Below are 21,700 nucleotides of genomic sequence, written 5' to 3'. Positions count from 1 at the left end.
TCCCTTTGCAGAAAAATAGCCCCAAAGCATGATGTTTCCACCCCCATGCTTCACAGTGGGTATGGTGTTCTTCGGATGCAATTCAGTATTCTTTCTCCTCCAAACACGAGAATCTGTGCTTCTACCAAAAAGTTCTATTTTGGTTTCATCTGACCATAACACATTCTCCCAGTCCTCTTCTGGATCATCCAAATGCTATCTAGCGAACCGCAGATGGGCCTGGACGTGTACTGGCGTCAGCAGAGGGACACGTCTGGCAGTGCAGGATTTGAGTCCCTGGCGGCGCGTCCTTTTTTTAAATATACCGCAATGGTTTTGGCACATTCTTTTTGAATCACCTTGTATCAGACGTGTTTAAAAAAAATCCTAAGTATAATTAAAAAAAAAAAAAAACTTTGTATGTGTATAAAGTATAACTTTCCAGTGCTAAATCTGAATACATTGAATACACAAAAAAACAAAAACAAAAAAAAAGGTGGGGGGTGTTACATCGCGATTTTTTACTTATCGCGGCGGGTTCTGGTCCCCATTAACCGCAAAAAACGAGGGATCACTGTATAAAGTACTGGTGAGCTGCAGGTATTACTTTTGTCCGCTTGAGGTCACCATCCTCACAATCTACGTCCTGCTCTGTCTGGGCCTATTTGTGATATTGAACATTACAATCCTAAATAACGTCATAACCTGCTTGGAATAAATCCATGACGTGTAAAGGGCTTTTATCATCCAATGATTTGGATTTTAAGCTTTTAATAAATCAGGCCATATGGAAACCAGCCCACGTAAGAGATAAATCACGACCAAAAACGTGTATGTTGGGCCGTCTGTGTTGTCAAACGAGTTTGCGTATGCCAGGTTTGTTCGACTTGAGAGGTGGTTGAGGTCATATTTTTTGGACGAAGCCCCCCGCCCATCTTTGTGCGGCGCCCGCGGTGCGGTTCGGTTCGATTCGACCACGCCCGGCCCCGCCGAGTGCAGCTAATAGCTCCATCCGGGCACTTTGCTTGCTTGACAACCCGACGAAGATGGCGGCCACGGGGAGGAGTGCATTATTATCCTCCACCTTAACCGGATCCAAAACCACACTGGAGAACCAGGAGGAGGATGACGGGCAGAATTTATGGTGCGTGCGGGCTTCCTTTTAATCTGGGCTACCCGCAACAAGCGGCTTTAAGCCTTATTGTTCCGGCGAGAAGCTTGATTTGACAGCTAACCCCCTGCTAATGAGTTAGCATCAGGACCAGACAGACAGGAGCGAGCTAACCTGTCGTTCATTGAAATGCATTAAATCGGGAAATAATCCTAAATGAATCGATTTTTTTGTGTCTCGCAGGTCGACTATCTTGAGCGAAGTGTCGACCCATTCGAGATCAAAGCTACCATCTGGGAAAAATGTGCTGGTTATGGGTGGGTATTGACAATAGAATGATGACAGATCAAATACTCACAGGTGCAGGTGAATGGTTTACTTCATACCTTTTGACAATCCGTTTTATTTACTGCAAGTCCTTGTGGAAGCATGAGATTTGATGCTGAGGAAAGGATGGCAAGTGATGCTGCACGCCCATGCAGGGTCAATCAGTTGCCATGGATAAACAACGAGGTTATTGATTGACAGTGTGGAAGATAGGCTCATAGTATGTCCAGTTTACTCACAATCAAAATAGCAGTGCATGGAGTGGAGTCCCTCTGTCGGCTTGAGTAGAGAGAACGCATTGGGGGGGACGTGGTGCAGCCTTGACAACACAATTATAATATAGTGTTAGGGTCCAAAAGCAATGCAAATGTCATTTGGAAGTGTTGATATTTCAAAGATTTAATGCCGTCAGATTTGTTTTCCAGCATTGTAAAAATGATGCTTTGTTAGAAAACCCCATCAATTTGTTAAGGCAAATTTATTTCTATAGCACAATTCAACACAAGGCAATTCAAAGTGCTTTACGTCACATTAGGGCTGCAGCTATCGATTATTTTAGTAGTCGATTAATCGATGAACTAGTTTGTCGAATAATCGAGTAATCGGATAAGGAACATGAAAAATTAAAATACCTGAGCTGTGCCTCAAATGGTATAAAAAAAAAAAATAAGATCTATGTTCAACAAAAGAACAATTGGCTAACTTACATAGTAAAAGTCCGTGAGCTTAAATGCTGTAATTATTTTTTTAAGGCACATATTCCCACAAAAACAGCTAAATATACTCATAAACTAAATTATATATGCATTAAAAAAAAATTAGCTCAAACAAAAACTTAGCTTATGTTGGTCTTAACATGGAGCAGCTGGATTCACCCATATGAAATGAGGCAGACTATAGGGCAGTGTATCCACTTAAATCAATGAAACTGAGTGCAAATACTTTCAAAATGAACCATTACAACACCAAATTAATCAAATACTCGAATCAGCAAAATTTAATTCGAATTTTTTCCTAATTGAATACTCGAGTTAATCGATTACTCGTTGCAGCACTACATCACATGAAGACCATAAAAATCACATTTAAATCAATACAACGTAAAAACCAAGACAATCAAAATAGGAAATAAAATTATACATAAAAATCGCATTTAATCACAAATAGAATAAAAATAAATAAATAAAAATAAAACAAACTACTACTACTAATAATAATAATAATTAAAATCAGCAATGGAGATAAGCACAAGAGGAATAGAAAGCAAGTAGATTGAAATATATAGACGGTTATGGATATGCAGTGCTAAACAAAAGCGTTTTTATCCTTGATTTAAAGGAGCTAACAGTTTGAGCATACTTCAGACTAGTGCTGCAACGATTAATCGATTAACTCGAGTATTCGATTAGAAAAAATATTCGAATTAAATTTTGTTGCTTCGAGTATTCGTTTAATTAAAGTGGCGTTGTAATGGTTTGTTTTGAAAGTGTTTGCATTTAGTTTTGTGATGTGGGTGGATACAGTGCCCTCTGGTCTCCCTCTTTTCACATGACTGAATCCAACTGCTCCCTGTTAAGACCAATGTAAGCTAAGTTTTTGTTTGAGCTAATGTTTTTTTAATACATTCTTAATTTAGTTTTTAGGTATATTTAGCCGTTTTTGAGGGAATATGTGTCTGAACCATTTGTTAGGAGCATTGTTAAAAAAAATAAAAAAATAAAAAAAAGCTAGCAGACTTTTTCTGTGCAAGTTAGCCAATTGTTCTTTTGTTGTACATAGATCCTCATTAAAAAAAATATGTATACCGTTTGAGGCTCAGCTCAGGTATTTTAAATGTTCATGTTCCTTATCCGATTACTCGATTATTCGAATTAACTAGTCCATCGATTCATCGACTACTAAAATATTCGATAGCTGCAGCCCTACTTCAGACGTTAAGGGAACTTGTTCCAGAGGTGAGGAGCATAATAACTAAATGCTGCCTCACCCTGTTTGGTTCTTGTTCTTGGAACATGCAGGAGACCGGTTCCAGACGACCTTAGGGGTCTAGATGTCTCATAGGATTCTAACAAATCAAGCATGTATTTTGGTCCAAGGCCATTAAGTGTTTTGTAGACGAGCAGTAGTATTTTATAGTCTATCCTTTGACTCACTGGAAACCAGTGTAGCGATTTCAAAACCAGTGTAATGTGGTCCAGCTTCCATGTATTTGTGAGGACTCTGGCTGCAGCATTCTGTACTAGCTGCAGCTGCCTGACTGATTTTTTATCAAGACCCGTAAATATACCGTTGCAGTAGTCCAATCTACTGAAAATGAATGCATGCATAAGTTTTTCCATGTCTTGTTGAGTCAGAAGCCCCTTAATTCTGGCTATATTTTTTAGGTATTAATAAGCAGATTTAGTGACGGACTTTAGATGGCTATCAAATTTTAGGTCTGAGTCAATAATTACGCCAAGGTTTCTGACGTGATTTGTAGCTGTAAGTGACATTGTGCTAAGGTGCCTCGTTATCTTTGACCTTTCCTTTTTTTGCCCAAAAATGATCACACAGGGTCCAAAAGCAATGCAAATGTCATTTGGAAGCGTTGATATTTCAAAGATGTAATGCCGTCAGATTTTTTTTTCCAGCATTGTAAAAATGATGCTTTGTTAGAAAACCCCATCAATTTGTTAAATAAATTTAGGGCTGCAGCTATCGATCATTTTAGCAGTCGATTAACCGATGAATTAGTTAGTTTGAATAATCGAGTAATTGGATAAGCAACAGAGAAAATGATATACCAGAGCTGAGCCTCAAACGGTATAAAAAGATAAATGACCATCTCAGTAAAACAAAATAACAATTGACTAATACAGTATATAGCAAAGGTCTGCTAGCTTAAATGCTATAAAATGCTTTTTTTCCCCCTCAATGTTCTTAACAAATGGTCCAAACTAATATCCCCACAAAAAATGGCTAAATATACTAATGAATTAACAATGCATGAAAAAATATTAGCTCAAACAAAAACTTATGTTGGTCTTAACAGGGAGCAGCTGGATTCAGCCATGTGAAATAAGTTATGTCATTTTCACTGTCGCCACCAGAGGGCAGTGCATCTGCCCAAAACAATAAAACTAAGGGAAAACACTTTAAAAACAAACCATTACAAAACCACTTTAATTAAACAAATACTCGAAGCAGCAAAATTAAATTTGAATCTTTTTTCTAATCGAATTAGTCGAGTTAATCGATTAATCGTTGTAGCACTAAATAAATTATCAGTGACCTGGCTAAATGAGGAGACTCTCCATAATACAGAGGAATAGTGGTGTGACAAATAGACATGTGCCGGTTTCAAGGTATACTGTTGTATGAAAACGTCACGGTTTCAAAACCATTAACATCTGTGATCTTTTTTTTTTTTTTTTTTTTTAAAGGACGCATTTTTTATGTGTACCGTATTTTCCGGACTATAAGTTGCAGTCATTGTATATATTTCAAAAATATTCAAAAATGATAGTGAAGGTGGGCCATGAATTGTGATGGTTCTGTTAGTGTTTTAATAGTAGAAACTGCTCTTACATATAATATCCTTATTTTACCAGTGGTTTAAAACTCATTGGCTGCCATTGACTGAGAAAGACCTGCTTGAAAAATGAACGATTTTTACTTTGACCACAAAGTAACTTAAGCCTGTTCCCGTATTTTTTGGACCAGAAGTCGCAGTTTTACTCATAGTTTGGCCAAGGGTGCGACTTACACTATGGAGCGACTTAGGTGTGAAATTAATAACACATTACAGTTATCTCTCGTTTTTTTGTGGTTAATGGGGACCAGAATCCGCTTCCATAAGTGAAAAACCGCAAAGTAGAATTTTTTTATGTGCGTGTTCAATTTATTTATTCAAATTCAGCATTGGAAAGAGATCAATATGAGACATGTTTTTTTACTTTTTTCCCTAAGTATAATTTAAAAAATATATTATTATTACTATTGGTTATTATTAAGTTTTAAACATGTTACTGTCCTGCTGAATTATTTTTAAACAAGTATAAAGTAGTAGGAAAATGCTTCATAATGAGTCTACTCAAATCCTCTCAAGCTGCTCACTTATAATGAGTTGCCACAGCAACTGTTTAACAAGTTAAACGATGATTGAAGCATGCGGCGCTTTTGAAGTCCGTGACACTGGCAAGATCAAACACAAGCATCTGTCAACATCATTAACGTTAATATGCAACTCCAGTGACGTGCCTGACGAACAAAGAGCAGGGAGAGGAAGGGAAGGAGCGAGAGTGAGACTGCGATCAGCTCGGGACACCTCATTTGTATTTTTTTTTTTTTCCCTTTAATTAAAAAAATCCGCAATGAATGAATGAATGAAATATTTTTATTGTCATCATCATCGGTTTCATTGACGGTTACAAAATGTGGGATAGTTTGGCCAAAGAAAGAGAATCATTGACAGTCACAAAATAAGGAATGATTTACCCGAAAAGACCGATGACAGACAAAGGAAGACGGGGAAAAAGCATATGCTTATCAATACCCGTCCCCCTAAAGCCCGGGACGCACAGTCTAGCATAGCAGTGTTGCATCGTCACATTACATGAGCCTTCATTTTCCGTTTTTGTTTTTTTTTTCTTTTTGCTTTTGTCCGTTTTTTCACTTGTATACCTTCCCAAGTCATTGATTGCCATGAGGTCGCATTGTAGAGAAGATTCTGTCCAAAGCTTAGCGTCCAGTCAAGCAGCTCCATTTGCACTTGATTAGTGATCTAAGTTTGCTGCAGGGCATATCTACAGGGCGTGTGATATTATGTCTTTGTCTATGTCCCTGACGTTTAATCATCCTTTTTCTGTCTTTTTGTTGTGGGAACATTTTGTTGCGGATCTGTGTGTGCAGTAGTGTGTCATTTTGGTTTGAGTAGCCATCTAGGATGGTTTCCTTGTACATCTTTTTGAAGTAAGTAAATGATTCTATACTCGTCAGCGCTGCATCACATGTATTCCATAGGCGAGACCCTATGTTCGTAATCGAGAAGGATTTTAGGGTTTAGAATTGTCCGATAGGAAAACAATCTGATTCCTCTTAGGTCGTAATTTGATCCCCTCAGTTGGAATGGAGCTTGTAGGTTAGGCAGCAGACAGTTTGCGTGGGCCTTGTACATCATTTGAACAGTTTTGAAGTTAGTCAAGTCATGAAATTTTAGTAGCTTAGATTTGATGTAGAGCTCATTTGTGTGTGCTCTGAACGGTGCGTTGTGAATGATCCGAATTGCCTTTTTTTTTAAGGATAAAAAGTGGATAAAGGTGGGTTTTGTGTGTGTGTCCCCAAATTTCCGAACAGTAACTCAGGTGCGGCAAGATAAGTGCGCTGTAAAGAGTTTGGAGAGCCCTCTCATCTAGCATATTTTGTGCTCTAAAGAGAATGGAGATGCTCCTAGCAAGCTTATTGCGCAGCCACTCCACATGGGCCTTCCATGTTAGTAAGTCGTCAACAGCTACACCTAAGACTTTGTGTTGCCGTACTCTCTATATCACAATATTATTTATTTGTATGTTTAAGTGCTCGTTGAGACCTTTCCTGCCAAATAGCATGTATTTAGTTTTTTCGAGATTCAGAGATAATTGATTTGCGTCGAACCATTGTTGCAATTTTGCTAGTTCCGCATTTATTTGCTTAGAGAGATTTGTCAGGTCCTTTCCTGAACAAAAGATGTTGGTGTCGTCCGCAAAAAGTACCATTTTTAGTAGGTCAGATACCTTGTATAAGTCATTTATGTATAGGATGAATAGTTTCGGTCCCAGGACGGAGCCTTGGGGCACGCCGCATGTGACTTGACGTGTAGTTGATTTGCACCCATCAAATGTTACATATAGCAATCGGTTATGTAGGTAGCTACGTACCAAATTTAGAACTACGCCACGAATTCCAAGTCTCTCTACTTTGTCCAGTAAGATATTGTGGTTGACAGTATCAAAGGCTTTTTTTAAGTCCAGGAAAATTCCCACTGAGTATTGTTTTTGGTCAATAGCATCTGTGATGATTTCTACAGACTCTGCTAGGGCCTGCGCAGTGGAGTGATTTTTTCTGAACCCGTATTGGCTATCATGTAATATATGATGTTTTGTTATGAATTTGTCCAGTCTGTTGTTGAAGAGTTTTTCGAGGATTTTAGATAGTTGAGGCAGGATAGAGATGGGTCTGTAGTTGTTGAACTCATGTGAGTTCCCGCCTTTGAAAATTGGGACAACTTTCGCAATTTTCATTTCATCAGGGAAGACTCCTGTCTCAAAAGATTTATTGAAAATATGGGTTATGGACTGAGGGTGCGAAGTTTGAAGCGCAAAGTACTGAGAGATCACTGTATTATATCATTTCACATGTTATTTTCACACTAAACTGCAAGAGGGCGCTTAATGCCTGTGTTTCAACTTTGGCAGTAACCTATAACAACAACTGAGAACTGCTGAACAAAATGTCACTAGAAAGAAAATGTAATGTTAGCAAACCGTACACTAAGCTGTTGTTCTCTATTCTATTTTTAATTTAAATTGCTTTTCAAGATGGCATGTCTGCTCTTGGTGTTGGATTTTATCAAATAAATTGTCCCCCAAAATGTGACTTATACTTTGGTGTGTCTTGTTTTTTTTTTTCCTCTTGATTGCGCATTTTTTGGGTGGTGCAACTTATAGTCCAAAAAAATACGGTAATTGCATTTCCCCCACCATTTACGATTTCATCATTTTCATAACTGTTTTTTTAACTTGATCCATTTTGACTGGGAGGGTTGGCATCGTGAAGTCTAAATGGAATTGAGTTTTGTTTTTTTTTTTAAATTGCACATTCTAAACGTTTTGGTGTATTTTTAGGGGAAGTCGGCTCAGGGAAGACCACCTTGGTTGCCAAGTTGCAAGGAGTTGAAGAGTACATGAAAGGCCGAGGGCTAGAATACCTTTATATCAGCGTCCATGACGACGACATCGACGGTACCTATTCCTTTAAAATGTTTAGCTTGCTTTAGTTTTTTTCCCCCTCTAATTTCAGTATCGTTTCAGACCACACTAGGTGTAATGCCTGGGTTTTAGACGGCGACCTTTACCACAAAGGTCTACAAGGAATCGCCATACCGGTCGATGCGATCGGCAACACGTTACTGCTGATAACGGTCGACATGTCTCGACCGTGGAATGCGCTGGACTCGCTCCAAAAATGGGCCGCGGTGGCCAGGGAACACATCGACAAATTGCGGGTTCCTCCGGAAACACTGCGGGAGCTCGAACATAGACGTGGGTAGCACTTGCCAGGAAAGCAGTGCGGAAAATGGGACATTCTAATGACAGGAATGTTTGTGTTTAGTGGTGAAACAGTTTCAGGAATATACGGAGCCCGGTAGCGGGGATGACGGGACTCCGCAAAGGAGAAATGAGGAGGAAGAGAGTGTGCTGCTGCCTTTAGGGGACAACACACTCACGCACAATTTGGGAATACCAATGGTAGTGGTGTGTACTAAGGTACGTGCACTCTTAACGCCCGATTTGTCACCTCTCGGATCTTGACACCAACCTATCTCTCCTCCAGTGTGATGCCATCAGCACTTTGGAGAAAGAGCACGACTACAGAGACGAACACCTGGATTTTATTCAGTCCCACATCCGACAGTTTTGTCTACAATGTATCCTAAAATGGTGGCCGTCGTTTTTGACATTACGGTATTGACGAAAACAACCTTGACAGAGGTGTCAGATGGAGCGTCGCTTATTTACACATCGGTGAAGGAGATGAAGAACCTTGATGTGCTCTATAAATATCTGGTCCACAGACTTTACGGCTTTCCGTTTCATTGCCCGGCGCAAGTGGTGGAAAGAGATGCAGTCTTTATGTAAGTTTTTTTTTTTTTTTTTTTTATGCACAGTACACTCATTGCTGGCCTTAAATTGTTCTTCTGTAATGGCACCAACCATTCGGCGGAGCCTTTTATAGCAATAAAATCTCAATAGTAGCAAATAAATTTAGTTGGCAGCATGCTAGCATAGCAATGTTGTCCTAGTACACTTTGGATATACTGTTTATTTTGTTTTGGTGTGTTTTAATATGTCAAACCTCTATTGGCACCAAAGATTAGAAAGACTTTGTTGGCTATAAAATCTTAATAGTGCCTACTGTAATCAATTAGGTTAGCACCATGCTAGCATAGCAGCTTTGTACTAAGACACTGATTTTTTTTTCAGCCTTAAGTTGTTCTGTAGGGTTAAATGTAAGATAGAAAAATTGTCCCTTTCCTGTGTCAGTCCTTCAGGTTGGGACAACGAAAAGAAGATTGCGATACTTCATGAAAACTTCCAGACAATAAAGACAGACGACGGGTTCGAGGATGTCATTGTCAAACCGCCGGTCAGAAAGGTACTGATCTCATTTGAGGGAAAAAACATCAGTGCAGGTTGCAATGTTGATTTCTGAAATGATTTGATGCTCCATCAGATTGTCCATGAAAAGGAGATCCAGGCTGAAGATGATCAAGTTTTTCTGGTAAAATTGCAGGTAAGAAGTAGGCTCATTGCTTGCCATCTTGAAACTGGATTGAATGAGTGAAGGTTATGTTTTTCTGCAGTCTTTGCTTGCCAAGCAACCTGCTGTTAGTGTTGGGCGACCAGTGGTAAGACTTCTCATTTGCCTTCTTTTCCGACCTACAAAAAGTCCTTTAAGCGAAAGTCTTTTCATAGGACACGACATCCAGAGCGCCCACCGGTTCGCCACGGACGAGCAACCGTTCTGCGGCTGCTAACGTCGCTAACGCCATGCCACAATCGGGTACGCTATATCGTCACCATGAAGCTGTTTACTGTTTGTAATAGTGTTGCACTGCATTTTGGCTCCCGATACTACAAATTGTGTTGTATCGTTTGATGCCGATCCTGTACCTACATTTTTTGAAAATATCTTGTGATCTTTTAATACTAACTTACTGCATACCTAGGGCGTAGGTTTGCATAGGGACGGTAGGGCAGCACGTCACATGAGTGATACGACCAAACACTGCTACGATTCGTGCTAACTACACACGTGAAAAGAAAATGTCATACATTGCGAACTTATGACAGAAACGATGGGGGTTTTTCATCTTGTTCTCGTCTCACAAAGCGAAAACTGGCATTCGTGTCATTATGTTTCAGTCTCCCAAGCCAGTTTTTTAGCTTGTCATGAAAAAAAATGTTCGCCAATGAAATTTTTTTATTGTTGATGAAAACAACACTGATTTGCATTATATAATGAGTTCTGTTATAGAGGTAAATTAGATTGTCTTCCCGTATGTTGTAAGGATAGAATTGACCCTACCATTATGACTTTAATTATTTTCATGATGTTCGGACTTAAATTTACCCCTTTTCACTTTCTGAATGTGCCGGTCCATTTTTTTCCCCCCAAATGCATGTTTGATTGGGTGATAACTACAGATATGTTGATGTGTCAAGAGGCACAGGCCAGATTGCGGTTGTTGACAAATTATTATTTCTCTGCGGCCCAGTAGCAAATGCGCCACAGACCTAGCCTGGTACACCAGACTCACCACTGTTCCAGCTATTGAGTCTGGCCACCATTCAGCGGATACAATTTCCAGGGCGGAGCAAGCTGCGGCAAACAGACAGCGGAGTGGACCAATCCGCGACGGGCTGACGTGACGTTAGTAAAGCAACGAGGGCAGGACGAGGGACTTGCGCGCAGAAGTAAACATACGAGGAGAGTGGAGTTTATTCAACATGGCTAGCGCGAGACAGACTGTTGTCATGGACTTGTGTCCGATGTGTTTTGGTAATTTAAAACTGATTTTACCGTGGATTGGAACATATTCTCGGCTCTCCTGTTCGCCATCTGTGTTGTTGTGGAGACGACTTCCGACGCGGAAGAGTGACTTTACTCGTTAAGAACACGTCACGCAAATAGATGAATCTGAATGGACGGTTAATTTTGTTCGTGCTCAAGAGGTCGTTAATGGACTGAGTCCCAGACTATTCTCGCAGTGTTTGAAAAATACAGGGAGAACAGTCTGGCCGTGCTAGAGGTTAGCTCTTGTGCCCGAACCCGAAGGGCCCAAAATGCATTCACGTTCGGGTTGGGTCGGGGCGCCGCGCCGGACTAATAAATTATATTTAAAAAGTGGGATAAAACCGAGAGCAGGCTCTCTGTATTGAGCATTTGCTTGTGCACGCACATGAACGCCATGGCGCTGCCCGCTTTTTCTTCTACTCCCGCTGTGGTGCTTGCGATTCGTTACGAAAGACACTTTTATTTATGCACACAAAGGCAACACAAATGTGATCCTTTTCAATCTTCTCTGTGTGTCTGCAAAACCTCGTGTCTTTTTTTATTATATTAAACTTTCCCGGCGTTATTTCGTTGTGTAAATGCTTTTATAATGATCATAAAAATATGTAGACTATTTAAACATTAAGAAAACTTTCGTTTTTTTCTGCCAACGCGAAGAAATGAAAATAAATTGATGCTGCTGCGGGTTTTGTTCGCGTCACTCCAAAAAAACAAAACAAAAAAAAAAATTCGGGCCTGCAAATATAGTTAATTGATCGGGCTTCAATACCAGCGGGCCGCGTCTGGTCGGGCTGAATTTTTTAGGCCCGATCTAACCTCTAGGCCGTGCCAGGCAACCACAGACCGGTACCGGTCCCCGGCCCGGTGTATGGGGATCTCTGCAGTAACGTAAAAAGTCGTTAATGTTGTGGAGGTGGGGAACACACCACTAATTTTGCTACAGAAAGTCCGACCTGCATTAGAGGTAGCATAACATTAAACTATGTGAACTTACTAACCTGCAAAACTCTAGTAGGAAGCTGCCTAGAGAGAAGTATCCTCCTGTATGTGTTTTCTACTGTTAACGTTAATTAAAACAGTGAAAAATGTCGCTGCTACTGAAAACTATAGAACCGGAAAACATGAGCAAGAAGCTGCTTAGAGGGAGAGGTCCCAGTCTGTTTCACAGGAAAGTGTTGACAATCAAAAAACACGCTGCTGCTTTTCTTCTTGTAAATGGCCTGATTTAGAAAGAAACAAAACGTGCCGAATATTGCCAACAATCGTCCCGCTTTGTCAGTGTTACATCAGTAAACCAGCGAGCACTGTCAGCATCAAATAAGGTGGTATACCAAGTTGCTCAATGCAAAATAACCCAACATCACAGCAAAGGAGCTGATACTGCCTGCAGCAAAAATATCTCTGTCCAATGACACTATCGTTTATGTTCTGTTAATTTTGTTTTTTTTTCAGTCTAATTGTTTGGCAAATTGTTGCTAATCAATTTGAATTTATGATCATTTATTAGGGCCCGAGCACCAACATGGTGCGAAGGCCCTATTGTTCTGCAAAGGATTATTATTGTTCTTTCTTCATGGCAAATGAAATGCCCCATTTGGAGGTCTTAACATGCTCAAAAATTCACCAAAATTTGCACAAACATGCGGATTCGCGAAAATTTCGATAATTTGGCAACGTTGTGAAAAAATGTCAAAAAATGGCTCAGTGGCGCTCCCTGGAATTTTTAAAAAAGGCTTCTCCATTTAGGTTTTTTTTTTCAACGTAGAGTGATGAAACTTGGGGAGTCGATACCTTGGGCCAAAATGCTTCAAAAAGTCTCTTGCACCCATATTCCAAACCCAACAGGAAGTCGGGTATTTTGGATTGAATAACATGCCATTTTTATCGAAAACCAGGGTGCACGTTTGAGACCATTGCGCCGAGGCAGTTAGTTGGATCCTCCTCAAAATTGGTGAGACTCTTCATGAGACATATGAGATGTTAAGTTATCAAAATGGTTAGCTTTCATTCACTGGCCTGACCTGGGCGAGTTGATTTTGTTAATTTTTTTTTCGGTTTCAAATGGTCAAAAAAATGTATCGAGTATTATTACAGTATGAATGTGTTCTTTTTTTTTTTTAATATTAAAAATGACGTAATGTTATGCAGAGGTGCGCTTATATAATAAGATTTTTTTTTGACAAATGATACTACAGGACATTTACAGTGGCGGCAGAGATTTGGGGGGGCGCGGAACGTTTGCATCTTCCGGGGGGGGGTCGTAACAGAAAATAATTGAGAAGCACTGAGCTAGGGGGAATTCTCCCATTTTGAAAAGGCCTTTTCCCATGAAATAATTTAACTTTTTTCATTTTTATATAGGAAACACATCAGCAACTAAGAAAGGGAGAGAGTGAAGGGACACAGCAGAGAGAAAGAGGAGGGATGGAGCACCAACCCACAGAGGGAGACAGTGAAGGGACACAGCAGAGAAAGAGACAGGATGGACAGAGCAGCAACCCAGAGAGGGAGAGAGTGAAAGGACACAGCAGTGAGAGAGAGAGAAGTGACAGGGCAGTGGTCGAGATAGAACATCTGTGAAGTTGGCCCCCATCAGATGCAAATTTAAACCAAAATTATGCCAATTGTTTGTGCTGCTATGGTTTTTGAGATATTTACAATTCTTCTTTGGTCAATCTGAGGTCAACCAGCAATGTTGTCAATAATTTGCGCTTCATTTGTGCTGTAAAAATTTTTTGTGTTGCAACTAGTGCTGCAACGATTAATCAAGTATTCGATTAGAAAAAAATATTCAATTTAAATTTTGTTGCTTCGAGTATTCGTTTAATTAAAGTGGCGTTGTAATGGTTAATTTTGAAAGTTTGCATGTAGTTTTATTGATTAGGGTGGATACACTGCACTCTGGTCTGCCTCTTCACATGACTGAATCCAACTGTTCCCTGTTAAGACCAACATAAGCTAAGTTTTTGTTTGGGCTATTGTTTTTTAATGCATCCATAATTTAGTTTATAGGTTTATTTAGGTTTAGTTTAGCCGTTTTTTGCGGGAATATGTGTCTGAACCATTTTATAGCATCTAAGCTAGCGGACTTTTTCTATGTAAGTTAGCCAATTGTTCTTTTGTTGTACATAGATTCTCTTTTTTTTTTTTTTTTTTTTAATCATACTGTTTGAGGCTCAGCTCAGGTATTTTACTTTTTCATGTTCCTTATCCAAATACTTTATTCGAACTAACTAGTCTATCGATTAATTGACTACTAAAATATTCGATAGCTGCAGCCCTAGTTGCAACGTTTTTTTTTTTTTTTTTTGCAGTGATGACGTCTCACAGCCTCCCATCTACGGCGAAACGGAACCACAACGGCGCCATTTGTTTGTGCTGTAAAAATTTTCCTTTGTACTGCTATTGTTTTATAGATATTGAGATCTTAATTTTATTATTTAATTTTATAACTCTCGCGGGTGACGGAGCCTACTGATTCTCTCAATAACGGGGGTGTCCCAACAAAAATGGGGGGATGCGAGTCAACGCCATCACTCGAAATCAATATCTCCAGCTCCCTATTTACAGCAAAATGGACCTGAAGGGTTGCCATTTCTTGTTGTTGGGACAACCCTCTGTTATTGAAGGAGTTGGTATACTCCTTCAAGCTGTGGGAGTTAGGATACGGAAGGGCTGCGAGTGACGTCATCACTCAATATCTATAAAACAATAGCAGCACAAACCAAAAAAATTACAAACGTAGCACAAACGAATGGCACCATTTCGGGATGTGTGAGGTCATCACTCAAAATAATATCTCAAAAACAATAGCAAGAATGAAAGTTTTTACAGCACAAACAATTGACACAATTTTTTAGCCATTTTTAATCAAAATATGAGGGCTGGTTGACCTCAGATTGACCTATAAAAGAATTATAAATATCTCAAAAACCATAGCAGCACAAACGTAGCACAAATGATTGACATTTTTTGATATAAATTCGCGTCTGATGGTGGGCCAACTTCACGGAGGTCAACCACCAGAGGGAGATGTAGAGTATGCTAATGCATCAGGTGCATCTGGTGCTTCAGGGTCTCAGGTGAGGTCCGTCATTTAACATGATGCTAAAATTGATAAATTTTAAACGACGTGTTTACTTCAATGATTTTGAACAAGTTTGTATTTATTGTTATGTTAATATAATTTATGTTCAAATACTGCAATTTAAATCTGCTAATAAAATCCAGACATTTATTCTGGAAGTTTTCCAAATGTTTCTTTAGTAGTTTTTGAAAAGGAAGGTTTGACTCATACGGTGTATCACCTGAATGAGTACACATTAAAATTATGATTTATTTTGCATTGATCATTTAGCCTATCAATTAATTAGGTTCATATTCGTGGGAAATGTAGCCCTGACCCCCGTTCACCCTTCATCTGTTTGGTCTTATTAATGTCCCGTCCCCAGCAAAAAGTGTACACGCAGGTTATGCTGTCATATCGTCCCTACCAATGTTGAGACCAAACCTACACCCTTGGTTGGAACGAACGTTCATTTGCTGCTGCCGACCTCATGCTTCAAATGGATTGGACATCTACTAGAGATAAACTAACTTGTGGAAGGGTGCATCTCTGCCAAAAAAAGAACACATTTTATTTTTAACACTAGTTTTTACATGATTTCCTCTCAATTTTGCCACAGGTCAAACCAGTGAGGGCGTCTTGGCCAACTTCTTTAACAGTCTACTGATCAAAAAACCTGGAACTGCAGGAGCAGGACCGGCGGCAGGTGGCAACAACACTCCCGGAACGGTCCGCAAATCGGGTAATAACACTTAGGAGCTTCTAATTTTTTCAACCTTTGTCCTCTCAAATCATAAAGTGTCCCCTCTCATTTTAATTTTTTTTAAAAAACGCATTCCTCGTTTTTTTTCTGTCCAATCTCACTGTTAACATCACTCACAATGTGTATGTGTGCCCCAGTCAGAGGATGTTGGCCCCGATAAGGTGTGTTAGAACAAGACGTTTTCCGATTATTCTTGCTCGTATGTGTTTGTTTCCTTCCAATTCTGTTTTCCCTTACTGAACGTCAAAAAGCATGGAGGATTCGACCAGAGCTGCACCCGTTTCGATGGAAACTATTTGCATAAATCAAGAATTTTCGAGCTTAAGCACATGATATACAAAGGGGTTAGCGTTAGCATCTTTGTTTTCAGGCATGTTTCATTGCATTTGCTGTAGATTTAATCACATTACGCATGATTTCGATTACGGCTGGACAACATAGACACTGCCGACAAATGTTCATTCTGTGACAGTCCTCATAGTTCAAACGGATTGGACGTCTTCCGCACTTCCAAAATGGCAACGCCCATCTTGGACCTCACACCAAGATGCTACACACACCAAAGCCTTGCAAGGCTAAGGCTAATTTAAACGTTTTAGTGGCTTTTTACTTTCAAATTTGATACGCCGTGACAAAATACGAAATGGTGAAGTACTACGTAGCATTTGGCAGCACAAACATGCAGGAGAAATCAATGCAATGGCACTTTTACCGGATCAGGTCATTTCCTGTTGAGTTTGAGTCACTGCTTATTGATTTGGGTGATTCCCAGGTCACTTCCTGTTATGTAACACAAAATAAACAGAAAGTGACCCATAAAATACCCCAAATTCAACAAGAAGTAACTGAAAATCAACAGGTAAATGACCTTAAATAGCCCAAAATTACCTCATTGCCTGCCACTGACGGCCATAGACGTTCAATCCGTTTGAAGTGGGAGGGATGGCAGCGAATGAACAAATGTTCATTCGCTGCCACCCTCCCAGTTCAAACGAATTGGACGTCTACTAGTGATAAAGTCATTCCAATTCACAGCAGAAGCTTGTTTTTCTGTTTATTAGTCGTTTGTAGAATATCCTAGAATGATTTCCTGACCAATGTATCGATAATCGTTGTATCGCCATATCGTCAGATCATCGTTATCTTGAGCTTTATATCGCGTATCGTATCATGAGGTACCAAGAGGTTCCCACTCCTGATTGTCATTAAGACGCAAGATTGTGTTGCTCCCTAATACAAAATTAAAACCCACCCACCACCTGTTTGAGCTCATAATTATCACCTGTGCACCCCATAGTCAGTCATAATCCAACTGCTATCATGGGCAAGACCAAAGAGCTTTCAGAAGATACCAGAGAAAAAAATTGTTGAGGTCCACAAAGCTGGGAAAGGCTATGGAACAATTGGAAAGCGGCTTAGTGAGAATAAATCAACAGTTGCCACAATTATTCGAAAATGGAAAAGGCTAAACATGACTAATAATCTACCTCGGACTGGGGCTCCATGTAAAATCTCTCTTCGTGGGGCATCACTCATGATGAGAACAGTGAGGGCTCAGCCTTGAAATACACGGCAGGAGCTGGTGAATGACCTGAAGAGAGTTGGATGCACAGTTTCAAAGTCTACTGTCAGTGGAACACTACGGTGCAATGGTTTAAAATCATGCATTACTCAAAAGGTTCCCCTGTTGAAGCCAGTACATGTGAAGGCCCGTCTGAAGTTTGCCGGGGACCATCTGAATGATGCAGAGGGGTCATGGGAGATAGTCATGTGGTCAGATGAGACCAAAGTAGAACATTTTGGTTGAAACTTTACTCGTCGTTGTGGAGGAAAAAGAAGGATGAATACAATCCCAAGAACACCATCCCCACTGTGAAGTATGGGGGTGGAAACCTCATGCTTTGGGAATGCTTTTTGGCAAAGGGGACAAGACGACTGTACGGTATAAAGCATAGGATGAATGTTGAAATGTATCGTCAAATTTTGAGCCACAGCCTCCTTTCCTCCAGCAGAGACTTTTAGATGAGTCGTGGCTGGATCCTCCAACATGACAATGATCCGAAGCACACAGGCAAGGTGGCCAAGGAGTGGCTGCGTAAAAAGCATATCAAGGTTCTGGAGTCGCCTTGCCAGTCTCCAGACCTCAATAGAGCTCCAAAAGAAAATCTTTGGATGGCGCTGAAACTTCGTGTTTCTCAACGATAGCCCCAAAACCTGACAGTTCAAAAAGAGATTTGTGTGGAGGAATGAGCCAAAATCCCTGTTTCCATATGTGTAAACCTGGTGAAGAACTACAGAATGCGCTTGACCTCTGTAATTCCAAACAAAGGCTTCTGCACTTAATATTAGCATTGATTTTCCTAGGAGTACAAATACTTATAAACCTGAGTAAATTACACATAAATTGTTCAAAAATCATACAATGTGAGTTCTGGATTTTTTTTTAATTATGTCTCTATAAGTGGAAATGCAACTATGATTGAAATTTCAGACCTATAGTCTAAGTGGGTGAACTTGCAAAATCACAAAGGCTGCAAATACTTCTGCTTGACACTATATATGGATCTGTTGACCCAATTTGTATAATTTTGTTAATACAGTACACCTATCAGGATTTATGACATTGTATCTTGTCGGAAATGACGCCAATTTCCATTTTTTTCCCCTCCCTGTGACGTAAAATTAAGAGGGAAAAAAACGCAGTGTGAGGTCTAAAATGGCGGAAAGATGTCATCTGGGGGGAAATACTGTACATGATTCGCATGGCTGTGAAAAACGTGATGCGAGTTCCGGATTTTTTTTAATAGATTATGTCTCTATAAGTGGAAATGCATCAATGATTGAAAATTCAGACCTCTACCTATTTTCTAAGTGGGTGAACTTCCAAAATCACAAGGGGTGCAAATACTTTTGCTCCTCGCTGTATATTGATCCGTTGACCCAATCTGCGTTATCTCACTAATACGGTATACTTCTCATGATTTATGACTAGTGATCGTTGTATCTTGTCGGAGCTTCAGAAGTGATGACAATTTATATTTTTATCCTCCCTGTGACGTAAAATTACGAGAGAAAAACACTGAGTATGAGGTCCCAAGATGGCAGAAAGATGTCATCTGGGGGGGAAATACATGATACACATGGCTGTGAAAAACGTCTATTAGCAAAACAGTTTACAGTCTTTGGCATTGTTTGATTACATCCAGCCCTAATTTTTAAACATGCGTAAATGTGCTCCCCTGCAGCTTCATGGATACATTTTGTCCATTCTTGCACTGGTAATGTGATTCTGCATGCTTCAAATGAAGAAATCTTCTTTTTGGCAAACATAACGACTCATTTTTTTCCTTCCTCGCAGGCTCCAAACTGGGCCTGAGCGACGTCCAGGCGGAGCTGGACCGCATCTCCAACCGAGAGTCAGACTTGGACTTGCCCAACGCCAACGAGACCCCCGCCACCGACGGCCAAAACACATGAAAACGCACACTGCTCCATTTCATTCCCTTTCAATCACCGTTAGGCTTCTTTTGCCCTCCCTCCCTCCGAGGGAAAAAAGGGAAGAAGGGGAAAAGAAAAGTTGGACACCTTGTTTTTTTTCCTGTTATCTTTCACCCTCCACACAAAGACTTGTTTTCTTTCTTCATACCCTTTTTCCAAAATCTGGATGTGTCACTGTAAATGCAAGAACGGCTACTTGGGTATGAGTGGACCAACGTGGGGGTGTAGACTGGAAGGATATTTAAAAAATATGAAGAATGGTAGTGAAGGTGGTGAACCATCCATAAATTGGGATGGTTCTCTTAGTGTTTTTAAATGGTAGAAACTGCACTTAGATTATACGCTGATTTGACCAGTGGTTTAAAACTCATTGGCTGCCATTGACTGCAACAGACCTGTAACTTAAGCCTCTTACATTACTGTAATTGAGGAAACACAAACAACATTCCTACTATTCAAAAGGGTTATTTCGCTGCCATTGATGACGATACTCGCTGCCATAGCTCCCAGTCAAAAATGGATTGGACATCTATCGTCATCAACGGCAGCTAACGTGTTACTTTAGTCCAAGGGCGTAGGTTTGGTCTCAATAATGGTAGGGACGATATAATAGCATAAGCTGCATGTACACTTTTTGCTGGGGACAGGACATTAATAAGACCAAACAGATTGGGTGAACGGTGGTCAGGGCTACATTTCTCTCCAATAAGAACCTAATTAATTGATAGGCTAAATGATTAATGCAAAATAAACAAGTATTGACTTGTACTAACTTTCAAACTGCAAATTTTACTGTATAATGTCAATCTGATCATTTTTCTTAAGTCTAGTCGAATAATTTTTTTCATTTTGTTTTGAGTTTTAAAGGCTAGTTAACAGATAAATGCATCAGATTCTTCCACTTACTTTTAGTATATATTACCATTTGTTCTTATTAGGCCCAAACATCTAAAAGTCGGTCATTTTTCACCTAAATCAAGAAAAAATGGTGGTCAAGTCATCAGCCAATCAAACGTGTGTTTGGGGAAAAATAGCAGCTTCGTATTCAAGTTTTCCAGGTTAGCAAGTTCACACAGTTTAATGTTATGCTAACTCTAATAAAGGTCAGACTTTCAGTAGCAAAATTAGAGGTGTGTTTCCCACCTACACAACATTGGTATCTTTTAAAATTACTTACAGTGGCTGCTGCTGGTCAAAAAAAAAAAAATCCCTCCTCTTCGAAGGAAGCATGTTGTTGACATGTGTTTCTGTCGGGGCTGTGTGGGTGTGGGTGTCGGGGGTGGGTCAAGTCATCAGCCAATCAAACGTGCGTTCGGGGGGGGTGGTCTGGCACATTCAGCAAGTGAAAAAGAGGCAGATAAAGTCTGAACATAATGAAAGTAACTAATTTGATAATGGTATGGTCAGTTCGTTACAACATATGGGAAGACAATCTAAATGACCAATATAACTGAACACATTATATAATGCAAATAAAGTTGCTTAAAAGTTGGTAGGGACAATTTGAGCATTCTGTAAAGTTGGTAGTGTTTTGTCCCTACCATCCCTATGCAAACCTACGCCCTTGCTTTAGTCATCCCTAACATGTAAAATGTGTCAAAAACATTGCCCGTGACAGATGAATCAATGGCAGTGAATGAGTTGAAAAATGGAAGCTATTGGGAACAAAAAAATGACTGAAATTGTTGTTTTTTTTTTTTTAAGAAGGGACAAACGTGTGCGTGTGAATGTGTGTACGTATCTGAGCGTGAAACAAAATGAAGGCCGTAAGTGCGACTGACTTGTGCGAAGGAGTTCTATTTACAAACCAAAACATGACTATGCCCTACACTACATTTTTTTAAATAGACTACACTTCAAACACAACATAGACAAAAAAATAGACGTAAGCTAGCATGACGCATATTTTGTTTGACATTCAACCAAACTCTCCACAGGAACTGTAAATGGTTGAGCTTTACCTGTACAGAATGATGCACCTGTGACTTCATAGGCAAGGTGTGGTGTCCAAGCACAGTCGGGTCACATCGAGAATGTAGTGCCATCGTCTAGCTGATCGGTCCTGTTATTTCAGAGCTCTGTGTTGGCGTTTGTATAATCAGATCTGTTAAGCAGTCAAATAAAAGGTATTTATTCGGATTCA

General features: G+C 39.9%; 2 protein-coding genes across 3 annotated transcripts in view; one reads left to right on the top strand and one right to left on the bottom strand.

Moving 5' to 3' along the window:
* The window catches only part of cpne4b (copine IVb), a 63,675-nt gene extending 61,974 nt beyond the window's left edge, over positions 1-1,701 (bottom strand). Inside the window, exons 1-2 of the mRNA XM_057827794.1 lie at positions 1,657-1,701; positions 1,477-1,556 (exon numbers count right to left, since the gene is read on the bottom strand). The gene's annotated coding sequence lies outside the window, so the exon portion shown is untranslated. The remainder of the gene's footprint in view (positions 1-1,476; positions 1,557-1,656) is intronic.
* Positions 745-21,700, top strand: dync1li1 (dynein, cytoplasmic 1, light intermediate chain 1). 2 transcript variants are annotated; one of them, XR_009061867.1, is made up of 13 exons: positions 745-1,123; positions 1,334-1,407; positions 8,278-8,394; positions 8,464-8,694; positions 8,765-8,919; positions 8,987-9,080; positions 9,152-9,287; positions 9,697-9,808; positions 9,887-9,946; positions 10,017-10,061; positions 10,129-10,216; positions 13,592-15,312; positions 15,916-16,033. XR_009061867.1 is itself a non-coding variant. In XM_057827795.1 (13 exons), the coding sequence occupies exons 1-13, from the start codon at positions 1,026-1,028 to the stop codon at positions 19,534-19,536; spliced, it is 1,452 nt and encodes a 483-aa protein (XP_057683778.1). In that variant the 5' UTR covers positions 748-1,025; the 3' UTR covers positions 19,537-21,700. The 2 variants fall into 2 exon arrangements, 1 of the variants encoding a protein (XP_057683778.1); XM_057827795.1 differs by lacking the exon at positions 13,592-15,312 and adding an exon at positions 19,418-21,700 and having other exon boundaries at positions 748-1,123; positions 15,916-16,038.

Source organism: Corythoichthys intestinalis, chromosome 22 (genome assembly GCF_030265065.1).
Source record: "Corythoichthys intestinalis isolate RoL2023-P3 chromosome 22, ASM3026506v1, whole genome shotgun sequence".
Taxonomy (NCBI): domain Eukaryota; kingdom Metazoa; phylum Chordata; class Actinopteri; order Syngnathiformes; family Syngnathidae; genus Corythoichthys; species Corythoichthys intestinalis.
Note: the sequence above shows the minus strand (reverse complement) of the source record. Positions and strands in the feature narration are given on the sequence as shown.

What these genes read in the sequence shown, in the direction of transcription:
- dync1li1 (XM_057827795.1), top strand. Translation starts at nt 1,026, where the DNA reads ATGGCGGCCACGGGGAGGAGTGCATTATTATCCTCCACCTTAACCGGA. An exon ending in TGGTAGTGGTGTGTACTAAG is followed by an intron (nt 8,920 to 8,986) that starts GTACGTGCACTC and finishes TCTCTCCTCCAG; the next exon opens with TGTGATGCCATCAGCACTTT. An exon ending in TCAAACCGCCGGTCAGAAAG is followed by an intron (nt 9,809 to 9,886) that starts GTACTGATCTCA and finishes ATGCTCCATCAG; the next exon opens with ATTGTCCATGAAAAGGAGAT.